This window comes from Hyperolius riggenbachi, chromosome 7, assembly GCF_040937935.1.
Source record: "Hyperolius riggenbachi isolate aHypRig1 chromosome 7, aHypRig1.pri, whole genome shotgun sequence".
Taxonomy (NCBI): Eukaryota; Metazoa; Chordata; class Amphibia; order Anura; family Hyperoliidae; genus Hyperolius; species Hyperolius riggenbachi.
Genome location: NC_090652.1, coordinates 35,102,495 through 35,130,472, shown reverse-complemented (window position 1 = coordinate 35,130,472; position 27,978 = coordinate 35,102,495). Strand labels below are relative to the sequence as shown.

At 43.6% G+C, this 27,978-nt stretch overlaps 1 protein-coding gene across 1 annotated transcript in view; it reads right to left on the bottom strand.

Annotated features, from left to right (window-relative positions):
• The window catches only part of LOC137525973 (uncharacterized), a 180,356-nt gene that overhangs the window by 14,172 nt on the left and 138,206 nt on the right, over window positions 1-27,978 (bottom strand). The window contains exons 11-13 of the mRNA XM_068247183.1: window positions 27,192-27,424; window positions 18,477-18,748; window positions 4,421-4,549 (exon numbers count right to left, since the gene is read on the bottom strand). Coding sequence (XP_068103284.1) covers window positions 4,421-4,549; window positions 18,477-18,748; window positions 27,192-27,424 — 634 coding nt within the window. The remainder of the gene's footprint in view (window positions 1-4,420; window positions 4,550-18,476; window positions 18,749-27,191; window positions 27,425-27,978) is intronic.

The following is a 27,978-nucleotide window of genomic DNA, read 5'->3' as shown; positions in this document are numbered from 1 at the left end:
CAATATTCTATTTATTTGTTCAGAAACGGATGGAGCAAAAAGGACTACACCATACAGAATAGCAGAGAGAACTGAAGGCTAGATAAACAAGCTGGCATCCCACCTGTAATTAAGGTCCATGAGGCTCCCTCGCGGTCTCCCCTGGTTGCTCCAATTCTCCACTGGCTATCCTGGTAAACTTGTCCAGTTGGAGCAGCCCAGGGAGATAGCAAGGGAGCCCGATGCCTGAAGGGGACTGGGGAAAGCCCCAGATCAGTATAAATACTTTGCTTTTATTCCTCTCAGGTTCTCTTTAAATGATACATTTGGGGAAATAAAAGTTTCACGTACCTGGGCCTTTTTGAAGCCCCTAGAAGTCTGTTAGGTCCCACGTCGTAGTCCCGCTCTGATCCGCTGATGAGGCCTCCACTCTCCCCCTGGAAGACACGATCTGCGCCAGATCGGGATCTTCTGTACATACACCTCTTGTGATTGTGCTTCCATTGCCAGAAGCACACTGTGCTTACACAGTTCAATTTTCTCTGAATTGCACAAACGCAGAGAGCTCCCGGCAATGGGGGTGCGAACACAAGAGGTGCATGTGCAGAAGACCCTGACCGGGCCGCGGTGAGAGTGGAGGCCTGGATCAGCACAGGCCGTGGGACCAACAGACTTCTAGTGGCTTGAAGAAGCCTCATGTGAGTGAAACATTTTTCCCCCAGATGTATCTTGTAAGAAAATAATTTTGACGGTTATTTCTCACCTACTTTTTGGTACTTTTTCAATTGTGCAATGCTAAAAACGTTTTTTTTCAGACGATTAAAATTATCTCCTAAAAGAAAACTTAGGAGAAAAAGTGAACTGGAACAGGCCCTATATGCAGTATCTGTTATATGGAATACTAGCTGATTGCCCGGCGTTGCCCGGGTATGTATTTGGCTGGTGTTGGCTCCGCATACTTTTTCTAACTCTAACGCACAATTACTCAATGACCTAGTTTGTGAGCTTTGCGGTCTTGGTATCAATAATTTGAATTGAAATGAAAAAATTGGCTGTTTGTGGCTCCACCCCCTTTTCTGAATTTGAACCCCAGTCACCCAATAACCAACTGTACCAGGTTCGAGGCATGTGCCATTAACAGTGCAAGAATGGTAGTAGTTAAATATTCCCCTTGAAAAGCAATAGGTGAAGTTTGATTAACTTTTGTAGGCTTCACCCGCTTTTCTACATAATAATCCCAGTCACTCAGTCACCAACTGTGCAAAGTTTAAAAACCCTGCCATTACCAGTGTAAGAATGGCTGCAGTTTACATTTTCCAGTGAAATTTGTATTTGTCTCCAGCCACTGATGACCCGGCATTGCCCGGGTATGTATTTGGCTGGTGTTAGCTCCGCCCACTTTCTAACCCTAACGCACAAACACTCAATGACCAAGTTTGTGAGCTTTGGGGTCCTTGGCATCAATCATTTGTATATTCCCATAGAAATTAAACAAATCAGATTGGCTGTTTGTGGCTTCACCCCCTCTCCAGCATTTGAACCCCAGTCACCCAGTGACCAACTGTAGCAGGTTTGAGGCATCTGCTATTAACAGTGTAAAAATGGCAGCAATTTAAATATTCCCCTTGAAAATCAACAGGTGAATTTTGATAGGCTATTATAGGCTCCACCCATTTCCCTGAATATTAATTCCAGTCACCCAGTGACCATCTGAGCAAAGTTTGGGAACCCTGCCATAAACAGTGTAAGAAGGGCTGCAGTTTACATTTTTCCCAGTGAAATTTGGTTTTGGCTCCGCCCACTTTATGTAACCTGGACGTACAGTCACTCAATGACAAAGTTTGTGAGCTTTGGGGTTTTATTTTCCCATGAAATTAAACAAATCTGATTCACTGTTTGTGGCTCTGTCTCCTTTTCTAAATTTGAACCCCAGTGACCCAATTACCAACTGTACCAGGTTTGAGGCTTGTGCCATTAACAGTGCAAGAATGGCAGCAATTTTAATATTCTCCTTGAAAAGCGACATGTGATTTTTGATTGGCATTTTAGGCTCCACCCACTTTCCTGAATATTAATCCCAGTCACCCAGTAACCAGCTGTGCAAAGTTTGAGAACTCTGCCATTAACAGTGAAGAAGGGCTGCAGTTTACAATTTCCCAGAAAAATCGGTTTTTAACTCCACCCACTTTTTGTAACCTTGACACACAGTCACTGAATGATAAAGTTTGTGAGCTTTTGGGTTCTTGGCATCCAAATTGTGCTAATGAAAGCAGTTTATCCAGCAAAGAAATCTGGTTGTTTTTGGCTCCGCCCCTTAACGCCCAGACACTTAACAACCGACTGTAGCAGGTTTGAGGCCTTTGCCATTAACAGTGTAAGAATGGCTGCAGTTTCAATATTCCCCTTGAAAATCAACAGGTGAATTTTGATTGGCTCTTATAGGCTCCACCTACTTTTCCAAATATTAATCCTAGTCACCCAGTGACCAACTGTGTCAAGTTTGAGAACCCTGCCATTAACAGTGTAAGAATAGCTGCAGTTTATATTTTCCCATGTGAAAAGTTAGTTGTTTTTGGCTCCGCCCACTATTTCTAATCTTGACATACAGTCACTCAATGACCAAATGTATGAGCTGTGGGGTCTTTGGCATCAATAAGTTGCATTTTCCCATTGAAATTAAACAAATCTGATTGGTTGTTTTTGGCCCGCCCCCTTCAGAATTTAAACCCCAGTCTCCCAGTGACTGACTGTAGCAGATGTTAGGCATCTGCCATTAAGAGTGCATGAATGGCAGCAATGTAAATATTCCCCTTGAAAATCAAAAGGTGAATTTTGATTGGCTGCTGTAGGCTCCACCCACTTCCCTGAATATTAGTACCAGTCACCCAGTGGCCAACTGTGTCACGTTTGAGAACCCTGCCAATAATAGAATGGCTGAAATCAATCTAACAAATCTGATTGGCTGCTTGTGTCTCCACCCCTGTTTGGACAATTTGGACCCAAGTCACCCAATGACTGACTGTATCAGGTTTGAGGCCTCTGCCATTAACAGTGTAAGAATGGTAGCAATGTAAATATTCCCCTTGAAAATCAATAGGTGAATTTTGATTGGCTGTTGTAGGCTCCACCCACTTTCTGAATATTCATCCCAGTCACCCAGTGGCCAATTGTGTAAAGTTTGGGAACCCTGCCATGTAAAAAATGTAGTTGTTGGCACCGCCCACTTTTTCTAACCTTGACATACAGTCACTCAATTATCAAGTTTATCAGCTTTGGGGTCCTTGGTATCAATACTTTGTATATTCCCATTGAAAAATAAACAAATCTGACTGTTTGTGGCTCCGCCCTCTTTCTGAATTTGAACCCTAGTCACCCAGTGACCAACTGTACCAGGTTTGAGGCATCTGCTATTAACAGTATAAGAGAATGGTAGCAGCTTAAATATTCCCTTTGAAAATAGAAAGGTGAATTTTTATTGGCTGTTGTAGGCTTCACCTACCTTCCAAAATCTTAATCTCATTCACCCAGTGACCAACTGTTTGAGAAATCTGCCATTAATGGTGTAAGAATGGCTGCAGTTTATATTTTCCCAGTAAAATTAGTTTTTTGGCTCCACCCACTTTTTATTACCTTGACACACAGTCACTCAATGACCAAGTTTGTGAGCTTTCAGGTTCCTGGCATCAAAAATGTGTGAATGGAAGCAGTTTATCCACCAAGGAAATCTGATTGGCTGTATGTGGCCCGGCCCCTTTAGTGAATTTGGACCCCAGTCACCCAGTGACCAACTGTAGCAAGTTTGAAGCCTCTGCCATTAACAGTGTAAGAAAAGCAGCAGTTTAAATATTCCCCTTGAAAACGAATAGGTGAATTTTTATTGGCTGTTGTAGGCTCCACCCACTTTCTTGAATCTTAATCACATTCACCCAGTGACCAACTGTGTCAAGTTTGAGAGCCCTGCGATTAACAGTCTAAGAATGGCTGCAGTTTACATTTTCCCATTTAAAATGAATGGCTGGCATTTGATTGGCTGTTTTATGCTCCGCCCACTTTTCCTGGATTTGTAACCTCGGTCAACAAGTGACCAACTGTACCAAGTGTGGGGACTGTGGCTTGATTACTGTGAGAATGGCAGCCCTTTCCATTTTTTCCATTCACTTTAATGGGTGGAATCTGATTTGCTGTTTGTAGCTCCGCCCACGTGTGCAGGGGGGACATGAGAACCTATTATGCCAGGTAGTAAGGGATCTGTATACCAAGTTTCGTTCAAATCGGTCAAGCCGTTTTCGAGTGACACACACACACACACACACACACACAGACACAGACACAGACACACACACACACACACACACACACACACACACACACACACACACACACTATACACACACACACACACACACACACACACACTTTTATATATAGATTTAACAGTTACCTTGGTACGTGCAGTCGGTTCTGGGTATGCTGTGATGAGATATTTGGTCTTAGAGTACACTGTGTCAGTGGGCTGAGGAGGTTTATCGACTCTCTTAAATCCCGTACCCAACTTCTTCTTGTCAAGAATCTAATCAAAAATGAGAACAAGGGAAGATCAGTCCAGGAGATGAGACTCATATAGACTAGAAATGTCACCCATAATGATCTTTGATTATTGGGAGAAAGTTTGCCAGCAATCCCTATACTGTACAGAAAAAAAAACTCCTGTGCATGTGTTGTCCTATGGAGAATAGCAAGGAGAATGAGCAACACAGCCACTATGGGGAAAAATGACTGAGGACAGGGACTGTGGGCTGTCACTCAAAATAATCCTCAAAAGCATTTCAAGGGAACATAAAGCAAGAGGTATATGGTGGCTGCCATATTAAATCACACATATGATTTTCTAACCCTTAGTGTCTGTATTCCACATTTGGTCTTGAAATTCCCGCCCCATCTGAAATCAGACCGGGGCCCATTTTTTTCTTTCCTAAAGATAGGTGCAAAGGAGGCTGGGGGATTGCTGTCATGATTCCACTCCCCATGTCCTGCTCCCAGCCCACAACCATTGTCTAAAGAGATGTAATCTAATCCAGGCAGGCAGACAAGACATCGGAAATAAGAATTATAGCAGACATGATAAGACAGGCTCCAGCTGTTCTGCTGTGTCTTCTCGCTCCTACACGCTGTGAAAAGAGAAGTAATTTGATCCAGGCAGGCAGAGAGCAGGGGAGGGCACCACGCTGGAGGAGAGGACACAATGCTGAGGGTGTACTTTCAAGGCATCAGCATGAGGAGAAAGATGGAGGTGCTACTACAGATATAAATGTGAGTCTGTTCTATCCACTACGATGTATCAGATGTTAACTTTATATGTTCATCTAGCTGTACTCAGTGCATGGACTACATATATGTATTGCCATTCAAACTTTTTTGGGCCGAAGGTAGTTTTTAAAATGATCCATTTATAACTACTATAAATGTTTAGTTATTCACTAGCTAAAACCTCCCTCTTCTATGAGAAAGCTAATTTAAATGATGAAACAAAACTAAAAACTAAAAACTTCCATCAGGTGGAAGGGGATGACTCAACACACTTCACACTCTTTTATGTATATGCTATCATTTATGGTGTCACACCCTTATCATCTTTTTTTTTTGTTTTGTTTTGTTTTAGTGTTTGTTGATAACACTGTAACATCTCATTCTTTTTGCTATTTTTTCAATTTGTCTTCACGGCCACTAATTAAAGTGCCTGAAGAATTTTTCACTTATAGCATTTACAAAAACCTGCAAAAAATACTTAAATTAATCAGAGGGATGGAAGATTACAAGAAAGGTTGGTCAAACTGGGCTTATTTAGCTTGGAAAAAAGGTGACTGAGAGGGGACCTAATTAACATGTATAAATACATCAGATGGCAATACAAAAGTTTGGCAGATTAGCTTTTTGTCCCTAGTGTGGTACAACGGACAAGGGGACATCTTTGCATATGGAGGAAAAATGTTTTTGCCATCTATTTAGAAAGGGCTCCTTCACCGAGAGTGGTTAAAATGTGGAGTATCTTACCTCAGGAAGTAGTTATAGCAAACACTATAATCTGCATTTAAAGAGGGCTTGGATGCTTTCCTTGCATTGAAGGGCATCCACGGCTATAAGTTATAGGTAATTCCCAGGAGAGCTTATCCAGGGATTTATCTGACTGCCATCTGGAGTCGGGAAGGAATTTTTCCCTTTTAAGGCTAATTAACCCAGGCTTTGTAAGGTTTTTCGCCTTCCCCTGGATCAACTGGGATAGGTGCATGTTCAGGATGGTGTTTTATTTTTGTTTTTTTTCCTGATTGGACTTGATGGACGGATGTCTTTTTTCAACCAAACTAACTATGGAACTATGTTCAAAGACAGGTAAGCACCATCCAGTAATTAACAGCTCTTTATTCAAAACAAATTAAAAAGTGCATGAGAACGCAGGTGTGTAAACAGCAATTAGATCTGCGTAAAAATAATATTACTTACAAAAACAAGGTTTCAAAAGTGCATGTCACAAACACTTGGACATTGTCATACATCCACGGCTCTTTCTCCTCCGACAGTTGTGGCCAGCAGCGGGACTGGAAGAAGCAGTGGTGGAGGGCGGGTCCTACTGTGGGTGGGCCTGCAGCGTCATTTCGGCATTGCCATGCCTGATCTTTGTTCTCATGCACTTTTTAATTTGTTTAGAATAAAAAGCTTTAAACTACTGAATGGTGCTGACCCAGTTTTTGGACATTGTGCTTGTGAAGTCCTGGAGGTTTCAAGGGACTCTAGGCTCAAAAACACATCCACATTTCGTCCTCCATTACATGGATGCTTGTCTTCTAAAATGATATATAATTTCCCTGCATTTCCCTGTTCCCTGATGAGCAATGAGCAGAGGCCCCCCAGCTGTGTTATGCATGATACACAAACATGATTTCCTGTGCTAGCTGCTGTGTTATAGGCAAATGCTCAGCGACACAGGGAAAAACTGTCAATGCCACCAAGAGGAACAATTACCGCATATATTGTATAACCATTTAAGAAGCTATCAGATGGCAATCTAATGCATTTTGCCTCTTTAGATTGTAAGCTCTCAAGGGCAGGGCTCTCTCACCCTTTTGTGTCTTGGATTTTGTTATTCATTTCATAGCTTGCACTATTCATCATGTTACATCTGTCATTGTAAACACCAGTTCTGTATTTTATACCATACTATGCCTTTGTGTCCCCACACTGCCGTTCTCTGGCCCCCCACCGTCGCGCTATGGCCTCCCGAGATTAGTGACAATATTTGTCGCTATCGCTGAGGTAAACACAGGGGAGAGGAATTCCCTGATCAAAAAGCCCGCCAGGGGTGTTCTTACAGGGTTTCTCTTACCCTGGCCACGCCCCCTACCGCTCCCCCGCCTCCCTGCACGCTAGTTGAGAGAATGAATCTCTTATTCCAGCATCGTGACCTATAGATCACAAAAGTGAAAGTACGCCAGTGTGGCCCACAGGAGCAGCGTGGAGCGGCAGTTTTTTGCAGCTACCTGATCTGCTCAGCCGCATGGATCAGGTAGCTTTCACGGAAAAGCCGGGAGAAAAGAGAATGCAATCACAATCGGTTTGCTTCACTGACTGCCGTTGACGTGCCAGATCCGAATCTTATGTTTGTGGATACCAGGCAGTCAAGCCTGGGGGTCTCTGTTGTCTTCATAGGTGTTAGCAGAGTTCTTGTCATGAGAGGCAAGTATGCTCCCTGATAAGGCCTGTGTGGTTAATTAACTTCATCAAAAGAGTTCCTTGCTGGCCAGTGACACAGAGGTGTGAAACCCTAGCCAGAATCCTGGTGTAAAACTCAAAGGTTGTTCTAGCTGGTGACCAGCTTAGATGATAATTAACACACCAAAAGGTTGCTTTCATCAAAGGGTAGCAAGGAAGCTAGCTCCACAGAGGTCTGCTGGAACACTGGTATCCAGTAGACATAGTGGCCCTGCTGGGGGGCAGATTTAAATGCATGTGTTTTGTGATTTCTGTCTGTTAAATGAAAACCGTGTATAGCACAGCTATGAAATTCATATAGTCTTATTTGTTAAAATCTGTCCAATGTGCTGATATAAAATTCATAACAATAACTTGTCTGGTTATTGGTGTACGACCCTTCTCGGGATAGGACAGCCTAACACACTCATGCAAGATGTCATATTAATCAGTATTTTATGACAATTATGAATCTGCTATCTACCTAAATATGACATTTTTCATTTATGAGTTACAGTGTTTTACATTTTAAGCTCAAAATTCCCCTAGGAGGAGGTGGGCTGTCATTGGTGGTAATTCAGAGGGGGCAGGCGTTGCCACACCCCCAAACCAGCTTCATCAAAAGCACATTGCCAGCAGGCAGACCCCAGTCCTCCAAATCCCATCTTCACGAGAGCATGCTGCTGCTAGCCAGAGGACCATGTGGTTAGCGGCCATCTTGTCTGAACTTTGCTCCTGAACTGAAACAAAGGAACTATACGAGTTTTCCCAGAAAGGACATATTTCCACGAACTTAAAGGGAAGGTTCACGGTGGTTTAAAAAAATAAAAATGCAAATCCACTTACCTGGGGCTTCCTCCAGCCCGTGGCAGGCAGGACGTGCCCTCGGAGCTGCTTCGCAGGCTCCCGGTCTCCTCCGGGGGCGCACCAGGCCGGCTGCCAGATCAGGCTCTTCTGCGCTCCAAAATGCGCCTCACGCAGGCGCGCTGACGTCATTGGACGTCCTCCGGGCTGTACTGCGCAGGCGCAGTAGCTCTGCGTCTGCGCAGTACAGCCCGGAGGACGTCCGATGACATCAGCGGACCCGCATGAGGCACATTTTGAAGTGCAGAAGAGCCAGACCTGGCAGCCGGCCTGGCCAGGTCGGGTGCGCCACCAAAGGAGACCGGGAGCCTGCGGAGCGGCACAGAGGGCACGTCCTGCCTGCCATGGGCTGGAGGAAGCCCCAGGTAAGTGGATTTGCATTTTTATTTTTTTTAAACCACCGTGAACATTCCCTTTAAGTATTTTCTCCCTTTTCATTTTTTTTACTGCGCTACTAATGTCTCTATAATTGTTGATTTTAACGATTTTCTTTATATATTAATTATTTATATTGCTTTTAAAATAAACAACGCTTCCAAATGTTATCTTCCAACGGCGGGTCCCGCGGCATCTCTGGCGGCGAGACTTCCGCTCCGGCGTCCTCTCCTGGCATCCCCGGCAGCCCTCCAGCAGTAGCATGCGTGCGCAGATCCTCCGGTCGGATGCACGTGGTGCAGAACAGCCTTTATAGGCTGAGGAGGTGTGCCTGACAAAGGGTCTGTCATCTTGGGGGGCGGAGTCCTGCTCTGACTTGTGGGTATATTAGGCCAAGTGAGACAGTTGCTCACTGGCCTTGATACTAATCATTTTGCTGGTTCTTGGCACTTAGCTAGTGAGATTGCAAGTGAGAGCTACATTTCATATATTGCGCATCAGCGCGATATATATGTACTCTAGTCAGTCAGTATTATATTACTTGTAATATATAGATTGTAATTCTATTATTGTATGATATTGTGTACCGACCTTTGCCTGCCTTTTGACTACAAATCTGCCTAGCTCCTCTGTACTACTGCCATCTGATTACTGTATACGACTCAGCCTGCCCCTGACTTCGCTTCTGTTTGATCCTTCTAATACGACTGATATCTGACTTATGTGTATGATTCGGCCTGATATTTGACTACGATTTTGCCTAGCCCTTCTGTACCATTTCTGTATGCTCACGTGAATGACCCCCGGCCTGTCTTTAGCTACGCTATTCTCACTAGTACTGTGTTTTTGCACTTGTTACGCTAGCCCTATTCACGTATAAGCATGATATTATCAAGGCCCCACAAAAAATATGGAGGAGTTGTGAGATCAGATTTTGACACTCGCAGGAGCTGTCAATCACCTCACTGATAACTACAATCAGAGAAAGAACATGTGTGCATCAACCAAGTGAACCTGTCAAATCTGGCTTTGCAAATTTGGCCTATTGGCTAATCACGAGACATTGCTCATGCAAATAAGCATTTGCTTTCGCATGCCTAAATATGCAGGGTCAAAACCAAAAACCGCAAAACAATCGCCCTGCGGGAATTAGTTCATGCTATACAGCACTATCCAGGGGCGCCACGAGGAGGCTTCCCATTGCCCCCATACAACCGGGGGGCCGCGGGGGTCCCAGGCACTAACGCAATGGACGTTCAGGTAAGTGCCTGTTTTTAAATTTTTGGGAGATGGGTGCGGATGCCCCCCCCCCCCGGCGCCGGCCACGCTTGGGGGGGTCGTCTGCGCTACCCAGCCTCCACCTCCGGGGTGTTGCTGTGGTCCCTAGGCAGTGAGAGAGCCTGGGGCCCCGCAGCCCCCCCGGTTGTATGGGGGCAATGGGAAGCCTCCCCGAGGCGCTCCTGGATAGTGCTATATAGCATGAACTAATTCCCGCAGGGCAACCGCTTCGCGGTATTGGTTTTTGACCCTGCAAAGTTTGGCATGCGAAAGCAGATGCATTTCTGCATGAGCATGTCTCATGGTAAGCCATTTTAGCCAGATTTGCACAGCTAAACTTGAAAGGGTTAAGCTTGGTGTAGAGCACGCATACATTTTCTTGTGATTGAGAATCACCTCACTGAGCAGGCAACAGCAGACACAGTTGACTCAATTGTCTAATACGCTCGCTCAGATGAATCTCTCTGCTAATGCCAATAATCAGCAGGCTACTCCAAGTACTCCTATGTTACCTATCATTGAACCTAAAATGTCTTTATCCGAGAAATTTTCAGGTTTACGGTCTGATTTTAGTAATTTCCAGAATAGTTGTTTATCATATTTTGAAGTTAGGGCTAGATCTTCTGGAACCGAATCACAGAAGATCACCCTAATAAAAACTTTACTTCAGGGTGACTCTCAGACTTGAGTCTACGGCTTAAACCCAGATGATGAAGCTCTCACTTCAGTAGAGAACTTCTTTAAAGCTATGGCCACAGTTTATGCCGATCCTGACATCACAGCCACTGCTACCCGTAAGCTAAGGGACCTCCGTCAGAGTCGACATACTGTAGAGGAGTATGCTGCTGAGTTCAGGAAGTGGTCTGTTTCTGTTAAGTGGGGTGGAGCAGCACTCTTGGATCAATTTCTTTTTGGTTTATCTGATTCTGTGAATGATATGCTTATTAGTCATCCGGAACCCAAAACTTTGGAGGATGCTATTTCCTTAGCTATACGGGTAGACAGATGGATCAGATACCATCGACAAGGGAAAACATATCCCTCTTTAAGTAACTCGGCTAGACAGAGCAGTGCCTCTTCTGTAACCTCTGTGAGCCTATGCAGCTGGGGCATTCTAAGCTCTCTCCCGCAGAAAAACTTAGGAGAAGATAGGAGGGTCTTTGTATGTATTGTGGGGAAAAAGGTCATTTTGCTGAGTCTTGTTCTGCTAAAAAGGTACCGGAAAACTCCAGCGCCTAAGTGAAGTAAGGGGACTTCACTTGGGTGAGCAGCATTCTTCCCTTAAAATCAAAAAAGTTTTGTTGCCAGTCACTATTTTTTGGAACCATAAGTCCTTGCATTCTCAGGCTTTTATAGATTCCGGGGCAGCTGGTAACTTCATTGATTCTGTCCTTGCTGCCAAGTTGGGTATTCCTGCCGTACCTTTGCAGAACAACCTTTTTGTCACAGCGATAGACGACACTCCTTTGCAGGCCAAGACACCCATTTCCATTACTCCTGAAAATTCTCTGCAGGTTGGGGCTATGCATTTGGAACAAATCCAGTTTTACATACTTAGAATGCCCTCTAGTCCTCTGGTTCTCGGTTTGCCATGGTTGCAGATTCACAACTCCTGCATCGATTGGTGTTCTGGACAACTCACCAGTTGGTCGCCTCTTTGTCAGGGGTTGTGTTTGAAAAATATTCCACTTTCTAGTTTAGGGGTGAGACCTAATGGCATTCCACCACCTTATCAAGATTTCTGTGATGTTTTCTCCCCACAATCTGCTGACAAATTACCTCCACATAGACCATATGATTGTCCCATTGAATTGCTACCTGGTACTATGCCTCCTCGGGGTCATCTTTATAATCTGACTGGTCCTGAAAAGTTGGCCATGAAAGAATACATTAAGTAGAATTTAGATAAGGGATTTATTCGACCTTCTACATCCCTAGCTGGTGCAGGGGTTTTTTTGGTGGAGAAGGATGGAGTTTTACGTCCTTGCATTGACTATAGGGGGCTTAACAAAATTACAGTAAAAAAATCGGTACCCTCTACCTTTAATTGATGACCTTTTCGCCCAGGTTTTAGGAGCTAGGATGTTTTCCAAATTAGACTTACAAGATGCATACAATCTGATAAGAATACGGCAGGGGGACGAATGGAAGACAGCCTTTAACACTCAAGACGGGCATTACGAGTACCTTGTGATGCCTTTTGGGCTTTGTAATGCCCCTGCTGTCTTCCAAGACTTTGTGAACGATCTTTTCAGAGATGTCTTGGGTAATTTTGTCATGATTTACTTAGATGATATTCTTATCTGTTCTAGCACACTGTCAGAACATCTGGATCATGTAAGATTTGTGATACAGAAATTGAGGGAAAACGTTGTTCACTAAGTTGAAAAAATGTCTGTTCGAAGTTACTCAGGTACCTTTTCTTGGTTACATAATTTCTGACACTGGACTTTCTATGGATCAGAAAAAAATATCAGCAGTCTTAGATTGGCCACAGCCTAAGGGACTCAAGGCTATTAAGCGCTTCTTAGACTTTACCAACTACTACCGGAAATTCATCAGGAATTTCTCTACGCTGGTCGCTCCTATAACTGACCTAACGAGAAAGGATGCAGACCCGGTCAATTGGCCTGCACAGGCTTGTAAAGCTTTTTCTGAGCTGAAGTCCGCTTTTTGTGCTGCCCCTATTCTTACTCATCCAAATGTTACTTTGCCGTTCTTTGTTGAAGTTGATGCTTCCGAGGTCGGGGTGGGAGCAGTTCTCTCTCAATTTTCTGGTCATCCCGAACGTATGCATCTAAAAAAATTGCATCAGCTGAACGCAATTATGATATAGGTAACCGAGAACTTTTGGCTGTAAAGATGGCATTCAAGGAGTGGAGGCATTGGCTGGAGGGGGCAGTTCATCCTGTTACGGTTTACACCGATCATAAAAATCTCGAGTATATAGAAGGGGCTAAAAGGCTTAATCCCAGACAGGCACGTTGGGCAATGTTCTTTTCTCGATTTAACTTTGTAATCTATATATATATATAAAATCGGATGTTTGTGTGTATGTATGTGCCGCGATCACTCGAAAACGGCTTGACCGTTTTAAACTAAACGTGGTCTACAGATCCCTTACTACCTGGACTGATATGTTCTGGGGGTCTTGCGTCCCTCCTGCACACCTGGGCGGAGCTACAAACAGCAAATTAGATCTCTCCCATTCATGTCAATGGAAAAAATGTAAAAGCCTGCCATTCTCTCAGAACTCAAGCCAGAGTCCCCACACTTGGCACAGTTGGTCACTTGGTGACCGAGGTTACAAATCCAGGAAAAGTGGGTGGAGCATAAAACAGCCAATCAAATTTCAGCCATTCATTTTTAATGGGAAAATGTAAACTGCAACCATTCTTAGACTATTAATTGCAGGGTTCTCAAACTTGTCACACTTGGTCACTGAGTGACTGGGATGAATATTCAGGAAAGTGGGTGGAGCCTACAACAGCCAATCAAAATTCACCTATTGATTTTCAAGTGGAATATTTAAACTGCTGCCATTCTTACACTGTTTATGGCAGAGGCTTCAAACTTGCTACAGTCGGTCATTGGGTGACTGGGGTTCAAATTCTCTAAAGGGGCAGGGCCACAAACAGCCAATCAGATTTCCTTGGTGGATAAACTGCTTCCAATCAAACATTTTTGATGCCAGGAGCCTGAAAGCTCACAGACTTAGTCATTGACTAACTGTGTCTCAAGGTTAAAAAGTGGGCGGAGCCAAAAACTAATTTCACTGGTCAAATATAAACTGCAGCCATTCTTACACTGTTAATGGCAGGGTTCTCAAACTTTGCACAGTTGGTCACTGGGTGACTGGGATTAATATTCGTTAAAATGGGTGGAGCCTACAACAGCCAATCAAAATTCACCTGTTGATTATCAAGGGAATTATTTACATTGCTGCCATTCTTACACTGTTAATGGCAGAGGCCTCAAACCTCATACAGTCAGTCATTGACTGAGGTCCAAATTCACTAAAGGGGACGGAGCCACAAACAGCCAATCAGATTTGTTCGATTGATTTCAGCCATTTTGTTATTGGCAGGGTTCTCAAACTTGACACAGTTGGTCAGTCACTGGGTGACTGGGGTTTAAATTTAGAAAGGGAGCGGAGCCACAAACAGCCAATCAGATTTGTTTAATTTCAATGGGAATATACAAATTATTGATACCAAGGTCCCCAAAGCTCATAAACTTGGTAACTAAGTGACTGTATGTCAAGGCAAGAAAAAGTGGGCAGCGCCAAAAACTACATTTTTTACATGGGGAAATATAAACTGCAACCATTCTTACACTGTTAATGGCAGGGTTCCCACACTTGACACAGTTGGCTACTGTGTGACTAGGATTAATATTTAGAAAGTGGGTGCAGCCTATAACAGCCAATCAAAATCAACCTATTGATTTTTCAAGGGTAATATTTACATTGCTACCATTCTTACACTGTTAATGGCAGAGGCCTCAAACCTGATACAGTCAGTCACTGGGAGACTGGGGTTTAAATTCTAAAAAGGGTGCGGGATACAAACAGTCAATCAGGTTTGTTTAATTTTGATGGAAAAAATGCAACTTATTGATGCCAAGGACCCCAAAGCTCATAAACTTGGTCATTGAGTGACTGTATGTCAAGATTAGAAACAGTGGGCAGAGCCAAAAACAACTAACTTTTTACATGGGAAAATATAAACTGCAGCTATTCTTACACTGTTAATGGCAGGTTATCAAACTTGACACAGTTTGTCACTCAGGGCCGGTTTAAGCAACAATGGGGCCCTTAGGGCAAAATAAACCTGGGGGGCCCCCCCAACATATACCCCGGAACAAAAATCGGCATTAGGGGACCTTTTTTTCAGCTGGTATAGTCAGGGTGTGAAGTCCCAATCGGTCGGAGCTCCACATTCTGGCTATCCCAGCCTGCATGGGGGACAAGGGGTTAAAAAGTTTCAGGAGGGGGAACCCACATAATTTTTTTTTTTTTTAATTCCCACACTCTAAACATAAAAAAAAAATTGGGAAAATAGAAAAAAATGCCAGGGATCTTCATGCAGCCATATTGCGGCTGTATAGCGATCCCTGGCCAAAGCGCTGCGGCTGCGTATAGACCCCCTGGAAACCCCGTCAGGAAATGTATTGCGCTTTCGTTTGATGCATGTAAAATTACACTACCGTTAGGTTTGCTACTAAAAGTGACATTTACCGCATTTAAAAGTATACCTTTTTCCTTCGAAACTTTAAAATCGATTTTCTCAAAAACTATAAGGTCTTTTTTAAAAATTGTTTTTTCCTCTTATTCCTAACGATCTCCTTAACATATCCTGCAAATTTAGGGTTTCTAGCATTTAAGGAGGAGTTGCTATCAACCATTAAAGTCGGCAGGTTTTTAAATGTGTATTTTTTTTTCCTTTGAAACTTTAAAATCGATTTTCTCCAAAACTATAAGGCCGATTTGAATTTTTTTTTTTACCTCTTGTAGCCACTGGGGGCCCCTACAAGCTCTGGGGCCCTGGGGCAGCTGCCTCCTCTGCCTTTATGGTAGCGCCGGCCTTGTTGTCACTGGGTGACTGGGATTAATATTCAGAAAAGTAGGTGGAGCTTACAACAGCGAATCAAAATTCACCTATTGGTTTTCAAGGGGAATATTGAAATTGCTGCCATTTTTACATTCCTAATGGCAGAGGCCTCAAACCTGCTACAGTCGGTCATTAAGTGACTGGGGTTCAAATTCACTAAAGGGGCGGAGCCACAAACAGCCAATCAGATTTCCTTGCTGGATAAACTGCTTCCATTCACACGATTTTGATGCCAGGAACCCAAAAGCTCACAAACTTGGTCATTGAGTGACTGTGTGTCAAGGTTACAAAAACTGGGTGGATTCAAAAATAGATTTCCCAGGGGAAGTGTAAACTGCAGCCCTTCTTCGCTGTTAAGGGCAGGGTTTTTAAACTTTGCACAGTTGGTTATTGAGTGACTGAGATTAATATTCAGAAAAGTTGTTGGAGCCTAAAAATGCCAATCAATATTCACCTGTTGATTTTCAAGGGGAATATTAAAATTGCTGCCATTCTTGCACTGTTAATGGCACAAGCCTCAAACCTGGTACAGTTGGTCATTGGGTCACTAGTGTTCAAATTCATAAAAGGGGTGGAGCCACAAACAGCCAATCAGATTTGTTTCATTACACAGGGAAAATACAAATTATTTATGCCAAAGACCCCAAAGCTTACAAACTTGGTCATTGATTGACTGTGTGTCCAGGTTACAAAAAGTGGGCAGAACCAAAAACAAATTTCACTGGAAAAATCTAAACTGCAGCCCTTCTTACACTGTTAAATTGCAGGGCTCTCAAACTTTGCCTGGATAGTCACTGGGTGACTGAGATTAATATTCAGGGAAGTGGGTGGAGCCTATAATGGCCGATTAAAATTCACAGTTTGATTTTCAAGGGGAATATTAAAATTGCTGCCATTTTTACACTGTTAATAGCAGATGCCTCAAATCTGCTACAGTTGGTCATTGGGTGACTGGGTTTACATGCTGGAGAGGGGCAGAGTCACAAACCGCCAATCTGATTTTGTTTAATTTCTATGGGAATATACAAATTATTGATGCTAAAGCTCACAAACTTGGTCATTGAGTAGTTGTGTGTTAGGGATAGAAAAAGTGGGTGGAGCCAACACCAGCCAAATACATACCCGGGCAACGCCGGGTCATCAGCTAGTTACGTATAAATATAAACCTGGTTTTAAGAATGTGAAGGCTGATGCCTTATCTAGAAGCTTTGAAACTGAAATCGCTCTACCTACTGTTCTGGAGAAAATTCTGCTTTCTAATCAAGTTCTTGCTGCAGTTCATACTACAGAATTTCCTGATTTGCATGGTTCCTTACAGTCTTTTCAGCAAGAGAGCCTTTTTGGAAAACCACCTGATGTGGACCATGTTCCCTTACATCTGCGTCTTCAGATTCTTCAATTGTTTCACGAATCTTAAGTTGGCAGGACATCCTGGTGAGACTCGGACGCTAGAACTTTTGTCTCGCCATGTGTGGTGGCCTTCACTCAAGAAGAACTGTAAGGCTTTTGTGGCTGCTTGTGCCACGTGTGCCAAAAATAAGTCCTCCCGAATCGCTCCCCGAGGCCACCTCATGCCTCTACCCATTCCATCATGATTTCTAATCCTCCTCCCACCTTCACTACTTCGAATAGCTTACTTTTGATATGAGAAGATTTTAGAGGCTTCCATTGCCCGTGAGACACTGACATTTTTACCAACCAGTGTGTAACACTGAGTACACTAATAGCATATTATTCATAACATTCCTATTGGCAGCAATTTACCCAGTGGTGATACTTTCTTGATAAAGGAAATGCCAAGAAGACATATGTCTAAAGGTCCTGCCCACAAGAATTAAACATGAACGGGCAGGAGGAAAGATACTGGGCTGCAGTGCTTACTAAGGAGGGGGAGTGGATAATTGCTACATTTGGGGTCATGAATAAGTTATTGGCTAAACTTAAAGGGACTCCGAGCAGTGCAGAAACTATGGAAAGATGCATATCATTTTAAAGCTCTCTTTCTCCTCTTTCCAATGATATATAAACCGCCGCCCTACGCCTTTTAGTTTTCGCTATTTTCGCGATTGAAATTGCCCCGACTGTGATTTCAATCGTGAAAATAAAGAAAACTTAAAGGCGTAGAGCGACGATTTAGGTGTCGCCAGAAAGAGGAGAAAGAGAGCTTTAAAATGATATCCATCTTTCCATAGTTACATTGTATTACACAGGGCGACTTTTTCATAAAGTCAGCAGCTCCATTCTGCTGACTTCTCGGCCGCGACAATTTCAATCGCGAAAATAGCGAAAACTAAAAGGCGTAGGGTGGCGTTTTATATATCATTGGAAGAGGAGAAAGAGAGCTTTAAAATGATATGCATCTTTCCATAGTTTCTGCACTGCTCGGAGTCCCTTTAAGGGCCAGGAGTGGTTAATGGCTGCAAAACACTGTGCAGTGCAACTATTAGCCCCTCCTGGTCCCCACTATATTCTATTTCCTATTCTATTCTATCCCTATTGTATCCTACTATGTTCTATTCTATTTCTTATGATATGACATGCTGTTCTATTTTATTCTACTAATGTACAATCTGTTCTATTAAAGTCTGTCTGTTTGCTCGGGGATGCTTTACAGCTTTATTTTACCTCTTCAATGGAGGCAACCAGTGGCAGTAGAAACAGATGAATCCTATATTCCTGACATTCCGGATCGCCCGGACAGACTATCCGCATGTAGATCAGCACAATTCCATGAATTGGGGTCTTTTTCCTTACAAGGAACAGCAAAGGTCCCAGACAAGAGAAGGTGGGATTTTCTAGCACAATATAATAGGGTTCAACTCGTGTCGGCGATTCCAGGATCATATTCCCATCTTTAAAATGGGCGCATTTAATCTTTGATTTGTCAGCTGTAAAACCTGTGAGATATACAAATATATAGATTTAATATCTGAGCAGGTTACACATAGAAGAATAAAATTATTTTATGAGATGGAATATTATCAACTGGTTACACAATTTAATTGTTACTTCCTATAAGTTTTATCTCTGGCTTTGTGTTGTGTCTTCTTGATATTTAAAATGTATCCAAGCCAATATGGGACATGATGAGTTAAACATGTGTATGTACAATACAAAACATTAATAACCATAGCCATTAAAGTTTTCCCTGCAGAATTCAACTTCTGAGAGCAGGGAGAGATAAAATACATGAACTATTGATCTTTTTCTAACTGTGGGACACTTAATAGGCTGCCACTAATTAGAGACAATAAAATATTCAACCTACTTTGTAAACCTACTTTGAAAACCCTGGGATACTTTAACCACTTCCCGACCGCCTAACGCACAGAGGCGGCCGGGAAGTGGAGCCCTTAAGGACCGGCTCACCCACAGAGGCGGCGGTCCATTTAAGGGCATGGGCGGAGCGATCGCGTCATCCGTGACGCGATCCTCCGCCGGCGCCTGTCACCGCTCGCTTGCCGCAACATCCCGCCGGCTATACGGAAGCGCCGGCGGGATGTTAACCCCGCGATCGCCGCATACAAAGTGTATAATACACTTTGTAATGTTTACAAACAGTGTCCGAGGGACCACCAGGGCAGGCTGCAGCCACCCTAGTCTGCACCCAAGCACACTGATTTCTCCCCCCCCTGCCCCAGATCGCCCACAGCACCCATCAGACCCCCCCCCCTGCCCACCCCCCAGACCCCTGTTTGCACCCAATCACCCCCCTAATCACCCATCAATCACTCCCTGTCACTATCTGTCAACACTATTTTTTTTTTATCCCCCCCCCTGCTCCCTGCCCCCTCCTGATCACCCCCCACCCCTCAGATTCTCCCCAGACCCCCCCCCAGACCACCCCCCCTGTTTACTGTATGCATCTATCCCCCTGATCACCTGTCAATCACCTGTCAATCACCTGTCAATCACCCGTCAATCACCCATCAATCACCCGTCAATCACCCCCTGTCACTGCCACCCATCAATCAGCCCCTAACCTGCCCCTTGCGGGCAATCTGATCACCCCCCCACACCAATAGATCGCCCACAGATCCGACATCAGATCACCTCCCAAATCCATTGTTTACATCTATTCTCTCCTCTAAACACCCACTAATTACCCATCAATCACCCATCAATCACCCCCTATCACCACCTGTCACTTTTACCTATCAGATCAGACCCTAATCTGCCCCTTGCGGGCACCCAATCACCCGCCCACACGCTCAGATTGCCCTCTGACACCCCCTTATCAATTCACCAGTGCATTAATTACATCTGTTCTTCCCTGTAATAACCCACTGATCACCTGTCAATCACCTGCCAATCACCTATCACCCATCAATCACCCCCTGTCACCCCCTGTCACTGCCACCCATCAATCAGCCCCTAACCTGCCCCTTGCGGGCAATCTGATCACCCACCCACACCATTAGATCGCCCGCAAACCCGCCGTCAGATTACCTCCCAAATGTATCGTTTACATCTGTTATCTTCTCTAAACACCCACTAATTACCCATCAATCACCCATCAATCACCCCCTATCACCACCTGTCACTGTTACCTATCAGATCAGACCCTAATCTGCCCCTTGCGGGCACCCAATCACCCGCCCACACGCTCAGATTGCCCTCAGACCCCCCCCCTTATCAATTCGCCAGTGCATTAATTACATCTGTCCTTCCCTGTAATAACCCACTGATCACCTGTCAATCACCTGCCAATCACCTATCACCCATCAATCACCCCCTGTCACTGCCACCCAACAATCAGCCCCTAACCTGCCCCTTGCGGGCAATCTGATCACCCACCCACACCAATAGATTGCCCGCAGATCCGACATCAGATCACCACCCAAGCGCAGTGTTTCCATCTATTCTCTCCTCTAAACACCCACTAATTACCCATCAATCACCCATCAATCACTCCCTATCACCACCTGTCACTGTTACCTATCAGATCAGACCCTAATCTGCCCCTTGCGGGCACCCAATCGCCCGCCTAGACGCTCAGATTGCCCTCAGACCCCCCCTTATCAATTCGCCAGTGCAATATTTACATCTGTTCTCCCCTGTAATAACCCACTGATTACCTGTCAATCACCTATCAATCACCCATCAATCACCCCCTGTCACTGCCACCCATCAATCACCCCCTGTCACTGCCACCCATCAATCACCCGCTGTCACTGCCACCCATCAATCAGCCCCTAACCTGCCCCTTGCGGGCAAACTGATCACCCACCCACACCAATAGATCGCCCGCAGATCCGACATCAGATCACCACCCAAGCGCAGTGTTTCCATCTATTCTCTACCCTAAACACCCACTAATTACCCATCAATCACCCCCTGTCACTGCTACCTATCAGATTAGACCCCTATCTGCCCCTAGGGCACTCAATCACCCGCCCACACCCTCAGAATGCCCTCAGACCCCAGCCCTGATCACCTCGCCAGTGCATTGCTTGCATCTATTCCCCCCTCTAATCACACCTTGAGACACCCATCAATCACCTCCTGTCACCCCCTAGCACACCTACCCATCAGATCAGGCCCCAATTTGCCCGGTGTGGGCTCCTGATCACTCGGCCAAACCCTCAGACCCCCTTCCGATCACCTCCCCAGTGCATGGATTGCATCTATTTTCACCTCTAACCACCCCCTGAGACACCCATCAATCACCTCCTGTCACCCCCCTAGCACTCCTATCCATCAGATCAGGCCCAATACAACCTGTCATCTAAAAGGCAACCCTGCTTATGACCGGTTCCACAAAATTCGCCCCCTCATAGACCACCTGTCATCAAAATTTGCAGATGCTTATACCCCTGAACAGTCATTTTGAGACATTTGGTTTCCAGACTACTCACGGTTTTGGGCCTGTAAAATGCCAGGGCGGTATAGGAACCCCACAAGTGACCCCATTTTAGAAAAAAAAGACACCCCAAGGTATTATGTTAGGTGTATGACGAGTTCATAGAAGATTTTATTTTTTGTCAAAAGTTAGCGGAAATTAATTTTTATTGGTTTTTTTTCACAAAGTGTCATTTTTTACTAACTTGTGACAAAAAATAAAATCTTCTATGAACTCGCCATACACCTAACGGAATACCTTGGGGTGTCTTCTTTCTAAAATGGGGTCACTTGTGGGGTTCCTATACTGCCCTGGCATTTTAGGGGCCCTAAACCGCGAGGAGTAGTCTAGAAAACAAATGCTTCAAAATGACCTGTGAATAGGACGTTGGGCCCCTTAGCGCACCTAGGCTGCAAAAAAGTGTCACACATGTGGTACCGCCGTACTCAGGAAAAGTAGTATAATGTGTTTTGGGGTGTATTTTTACACATACCCATGCTGGGTGGGAGAAATTTCTATGTAAATGGACAATTGTGTGTAAAAAAAATCAAACCATTGTCATTTACAGAGATATTTCTCCCACTTAGCATGGGTATGTGTAAAAATACACCCCAAAACGCATTATACTACTTCTCCTGAGTACAGCGGTACCACATGTGTGGCACTTTTTTACACCCTAAGTACGCTAAGGGGCCCAAAGTCCAATGAGTACCTTTAGGATTTCACAGGTCATTTTGCGACATTTGGTTTCAAGACTACTCCTCACGGTTTAGGGCCCCTAAAATGCCAGGGCAGTATAGGAACCCCACAAATGACCCCATTCTAGAAAGAAGACACCCAAAGGTATTCCGTACGGAGTATGGTGAGTTCATAGAAGATTTTATTTTTTGTCACAAGTTAGCGGAAAATGACACTTTGTGAAAAAAAAACTATTAAAATCAATTTCCGCTAACTTGTGACAAAAAAATAAAAACTTCTATGAACTCACCATACTCCTAACGGAATACCTTGGGGTGTCTTCTTTCTAAAATGGGGTTATTAGTGGGGTTCCTATACTGCCCTGGCATTTTAGGGGCCCTAAACCGTGAGGAGTAGTCTTGAAACAAAAATGACCTGTGAAATCCTAAAGGTACTCATTGGACTTTGGGCCCCTTAGTGCAGTTAGGGTGCAAAAAAGTGCCACACATGTGGTATCGCCGTACTCGGGAGAAGTAGTACAATGTGTTTTGGGGTGTATTTTTACACATACCCATGCTGGGTGGGAGAAATACCTCTGTAAATGACAATCTTTTGATTTTTTTACACACAATTGTCCATTTACAGAGGTATTTCTCCCACCCAGCATGGGTATGTGTAAAAATACACCCCAAAACACATTGTACTACTTCTCCCGAGTATGGCGATACCACATGTGTGGCACTTTTTTGCACCCTAACTGCGCTAAAGGGCCCAAAGTCCAATGAGTACCTTTAGGATTTCACAGGTCATTTTGAGAAATTTCGTTTCAAGACTACTCCTCACGGTTTAGGGCCCCTAAAATGCCAGAGCAGTATAGGAACCCCACAAATGACCCCATTTTAGAAAGAAGACACCCCAAGGTATTCCGTTAGGAGTATGGTGAGTTCATAGAAGATTTTATTTTTTGTCAAAAGTTAGCGGAAATTGATTTTAATTGTGTTTTTTCACAAAGTGTCATTTTCCGCTAACTTGTGACAAAAAATAAAATCTTCTATGAACTCGCCATACTACTAACGGAATACCTTGGGGTGTCTTCTTTCTAAAATGGGGTCATTTGTGGGGTTCCTATACTGCCCTGGCATTTTAGGGGCCCTAAACCGTGAGGAGTAGTCTTGAAACGAAATTTCTCAAAATGACCTGTGAAATCCTAAAGGTACTCATTGGACTTTGGGCCCTTTAGCGCAGTTAGGGTGCAAAAAAGTGCCACACATGTGGTATCGCCATACTCAGGAGAAGTAGTATAATGTGTTTTGTGGTGTATTTTTACACATACCCATGCTGAGTGGGAGAAATATCTCTGTAAATGGACAATTGTGTGTAAAAAAAATTAACAAATTGTCATTTACAGAGATATTTCTCCCACCCAGCATGGGTATGTGTAAAAATACACCCCAAAACACATTATACTACTTCTCCTGAGTACGGCAATACCACATGTGTGGCACTTTTTTGCAGCCTAACTGCGCTAAGGGGTCCAAAGTCCAATGAGCACCTTTAGGCTTTACAGGGGTGCTTACAATTTAGCACCCCCCAAAATGTCAGGACAGTAAACACACCCCACAAATGATCCCATTTTGGAAAGTAGACCCTTCAAGGTATTCAGAGAGGGGCATGGTGAGTCCGTGGCAGATTTCATTTTTTTTTTTGTCGCAAGTTAGAAGAAATGGAAACTTTTTTTTTTTTTTCTCACAAAGTGTCATTTTCCGCTTACTTGTGACAAAAAATAATATCTTCTATGAACTCACTATGCCTCTCAGTGAATACTTTGGGATGTCTTCTTTCCAAAATGGGGTCATTTGGGGGGTATTTATACTATCCTGGAATTCTAGCCCCTCATGAAACATGACAGGGGGTCAGAAAAGTCAGAGATGCTTGAAAATGGGAAAATTCACTTTTTGCACCATAGTTTGTAAACTCTATAACTTTTACCCAAACCAATAAATATACACTGAATGGTTTTTTTTTTTTATCAAAAACATGTTTGTCCACATTTTTCGCGCTGCATGTATACAGAAATTTTACTTTATTCGAAAAATGTCAGCACAGAAAGTTAAAAAAATCATTTTTTGCCAAAATTCATGTCTTTTTTGATGAATATAATAAAAAGTAAAAATCGCAGGAGCAATAAAATAGCACCAAAAGAAAGCTTTATTAGTGACAAGAAAAGGAGCCAAAATTCATTTAGGTGGTAGGTTGTATGAGCGAGCAATAAACCGTGAAAGCTGCAGTGGTCTGAATGGAAAAAAAGTGGCCGGTCCTTAAGGGGTAGAAAGCCCTAGGTCCTCAAGTGGTTAAAAAGCCATCTTTAGGAGTAGGAGGATAATATAATTGTTTATCTCATCAGTTCATTTTCACTTCGGGCAAACTTTAAATAAACCACTGGACTTTATCTTCAGCTTCCAAGATGTTGTAGATGTAATCTACTGTATTGCTGATGTCTAATGGTTGGCCTGGCCCTTCTTTACTGTTGTGGAGTGTCAGGAGTTAAGTGGTGTCCTTCTTGCTGTAATTGATTTAGCATTACATCTACATGAATGTTGGAAGCATTTGCATCTCCTGATACTATTCTCTTCTGACAAAATGTCCACTAAAATTAGAAATGTTCAATTGAAAATATAAACAAACCTCAAGTAACCAAAGATAGAGCATTATTCGGCACCACAAAATGTTGGCGCTTTTTAAAATATATAAATAATAATAATACTAATTTGGAAACAAATATGTGAGCCAGAAAAACTTTGAACACTTGTACTTAAAGGAATACTGTAGGGGTCGGGGGAAAATGAGTTGAACTTTCCCGGGGCTTCTAATGGTCCCCTGCAGACATCCTGTGCCAGCGCAGCTGCTCACTGATGCTCCGGCCCCGCCTCCGGTTCACTTCTGGAATTTCAGACTTTAAAGTATGAAATCTACTGCGCCTGCATTGCTGTGTCCTCGCTCCCGCTGATGTCACCAGGAGCGTACTGCGCAGGCCCAGTATGGTCTGCACCTGGGCAGTACACTCCTGTGGACATCAGAGGGAGCGAGGACACGGCAACGCACGTGCAGTGGTTTTCAGACTTTAAAGTCTGAAATTCCAGAAGTGAACCGGAGGCGGGGCCAGAGCATCTGTGAGCGGCTGCGCAGGCACAGGATGTCTGCAGGGGACCATTAGAAGCCCTGGGTAAGTTCAACTCATTTTCCCCGACCCCCTACAGTATCCCTTTAAGAGTTTCACACTCATTCACTGGCAGACCACTTTGATATCCGCAAGAGGAGGGAGGAGGCACCTCAGGTATGATAAATATCTAAAAACAGTTTAGGATGGGAAAGGTGACTTACCTCAAAGACGTAAACTAATAGCAAAATGGCTGAAGAAATCGTTGTTTATTAGGAACATTACAGACTATTCTTTTTGTGAGCCAGTGCTCGCTTCTTCAGGTCAATATGAGTATCTCCCATTTGGTGCTATGAGCTGTCTGCTTGCAGCACAAAGACACTGATATTTACCTGAGAATGTGGGACCTATCCCACAAAACACATTCATCATCGTTGCCATTTAATCTTTTTTTAGATGTTTACCATACCTTAGGCTCCTCCCCCCACCCCTTTATGTCCTTACCTGCACAGGGGACAGTGTCATAATAGTAACTAGTCCCATCAGATCTATTTGATAACGTTTTTACTTTCTGGAATGCGACTACTTGGATCCTAGGATCACACATGTTTTGAGTAGAGACGACTAGTTATCTCCACTGTTGCATCACCGTGGTTGCCCTTGTTGTACCCTGGATTTGTGAGTGTTATTTTATACCATAGTTGTCCCACTTATTTGACATACTATATAGGGCTCCTGAAGTCACTCTGGTTTTTTTTTTGGGTTTTTTTTGTGTTCATTTCTGGAAGGCACATCATGACCACCAGAACCTCCACATTGAAGCTTCTGTGTACTTAAAAAAAATTGGGTTCCAGATACATTGGACAGTATCCTGTGAAGAAGATTAATGCAGCAGTTTATGAACTGTCTTTATTTGAGACATACACGTTTCTTCAGGTGTTCCATGTCTCTTTGCTTAAGCTGACATCCCTTGATCTGTTTGTTAATCAGAAATTTGAAACTCCAGCCCTAATCTAAGTAAAACGTGAATAAATATTGAAAGAGGTAATAATGCACAGTTCATATAAATACTGGACACCGTAGAAGTGGTTTACAGGCAGCATTATTTTTACAGATGGTTGACACCCAAAAATAAGCTCTCTAGCTCCCCTATTGTACAGAGCTGCTGTTACATAATGACCTTGCTCTGCCAGTGTTGCCTTTTCCTCCTCAAATAACCCATGTCTGCTCTGCTCTCCACCCCTACCCATGAGCATGACTGAAAAAGGTAGTGGTGGAGAACAGAGCAGATATGGATTACTCCAAGAGGCGATAGTGCTGTGGGGATTTGTAGCTATGCAAAAGCCGCAATAAACAGGAAGTCACGAATCACCCTTATCCCTCCTACCACCAAAGTCCCGGGCCTTTGGGGCCTCGGCTTAAAATCCTACCCATCTTCAAAATGCTTCAAAGGGCCACCTACAAATTTTGAAAAACATTGAGGTATTTTAACGCTTCCATTTACTCCTATAGATGCTCGGAAATTCTTTAAAATGTTTTATAATGCTGGCCTCTTTGTGATGCATATGTGTGAACAGGCCCTAAAGAGCTCCACAAACAAGCTTAACAGACACATGAGAGAAAACACGCAACACCCCTCCACATGTATAAATGAACAACTTACCATTTAAGCATAGATAATGAGGTAGGTACACAGCTGTTACGACATTGCCCATTGGCTTCTCGCTGATTTTTATGCTGAACAAAGGGCCAATAATGTCATATTTGTCTTCAGTAGAATCTCTGAGATAATCCTTCCAGAGTTCCAGTCTGTATTCAATATTCACAGGACCTGTCACATGGAATTTAATCCCCGTCTTCTGGCAGGAGAAGAGGCCGGAAGAATTCAAAGATAACCTGAAAATCAACATAACCCATAAGAAATTTCCAGGAATATGCTAGGGATTTTTCTTCCCACTTTTTCAAACTAATACTAACACATTTACCCTGCACTAGAGGTAGTCAGTGAGATGCTGGTAAGTCCAGCTTGCATGAAATGGGCATGCAAGCCTTTTGGCTGGAGGCGTGGTGAGAGCATTGGTCACATGACACACATTTGGTCCTAAAAGTCAGCCTCTCTGGAACACGGTTTGTAAAGTAGCTTTGGAATGCTTGTCTACTGAAGTACCCAACACTCCAGAGGCCTTATTAGTGGTGGCAGAACAGTTCGCCAGGAGAACAGATCCCAGCAAACTTCGGCCGTTCGCTGTTTTCATTTAATGCAGAATTTTTTGTCAAAAGTTTCCATTCGCATTTAACATTAAAGTCAATGGCATCCGATTTTAGCCGTTAATAGCAAAGCCCCCCTACGTGCTAGAAACGCCAAATATTGTAGGGATGTTAAGGAGGACAGTGGGAACAAGAAGTTTGTAGAAAAAAATAATATAGTATATATGAGTATCTAAAGCAGG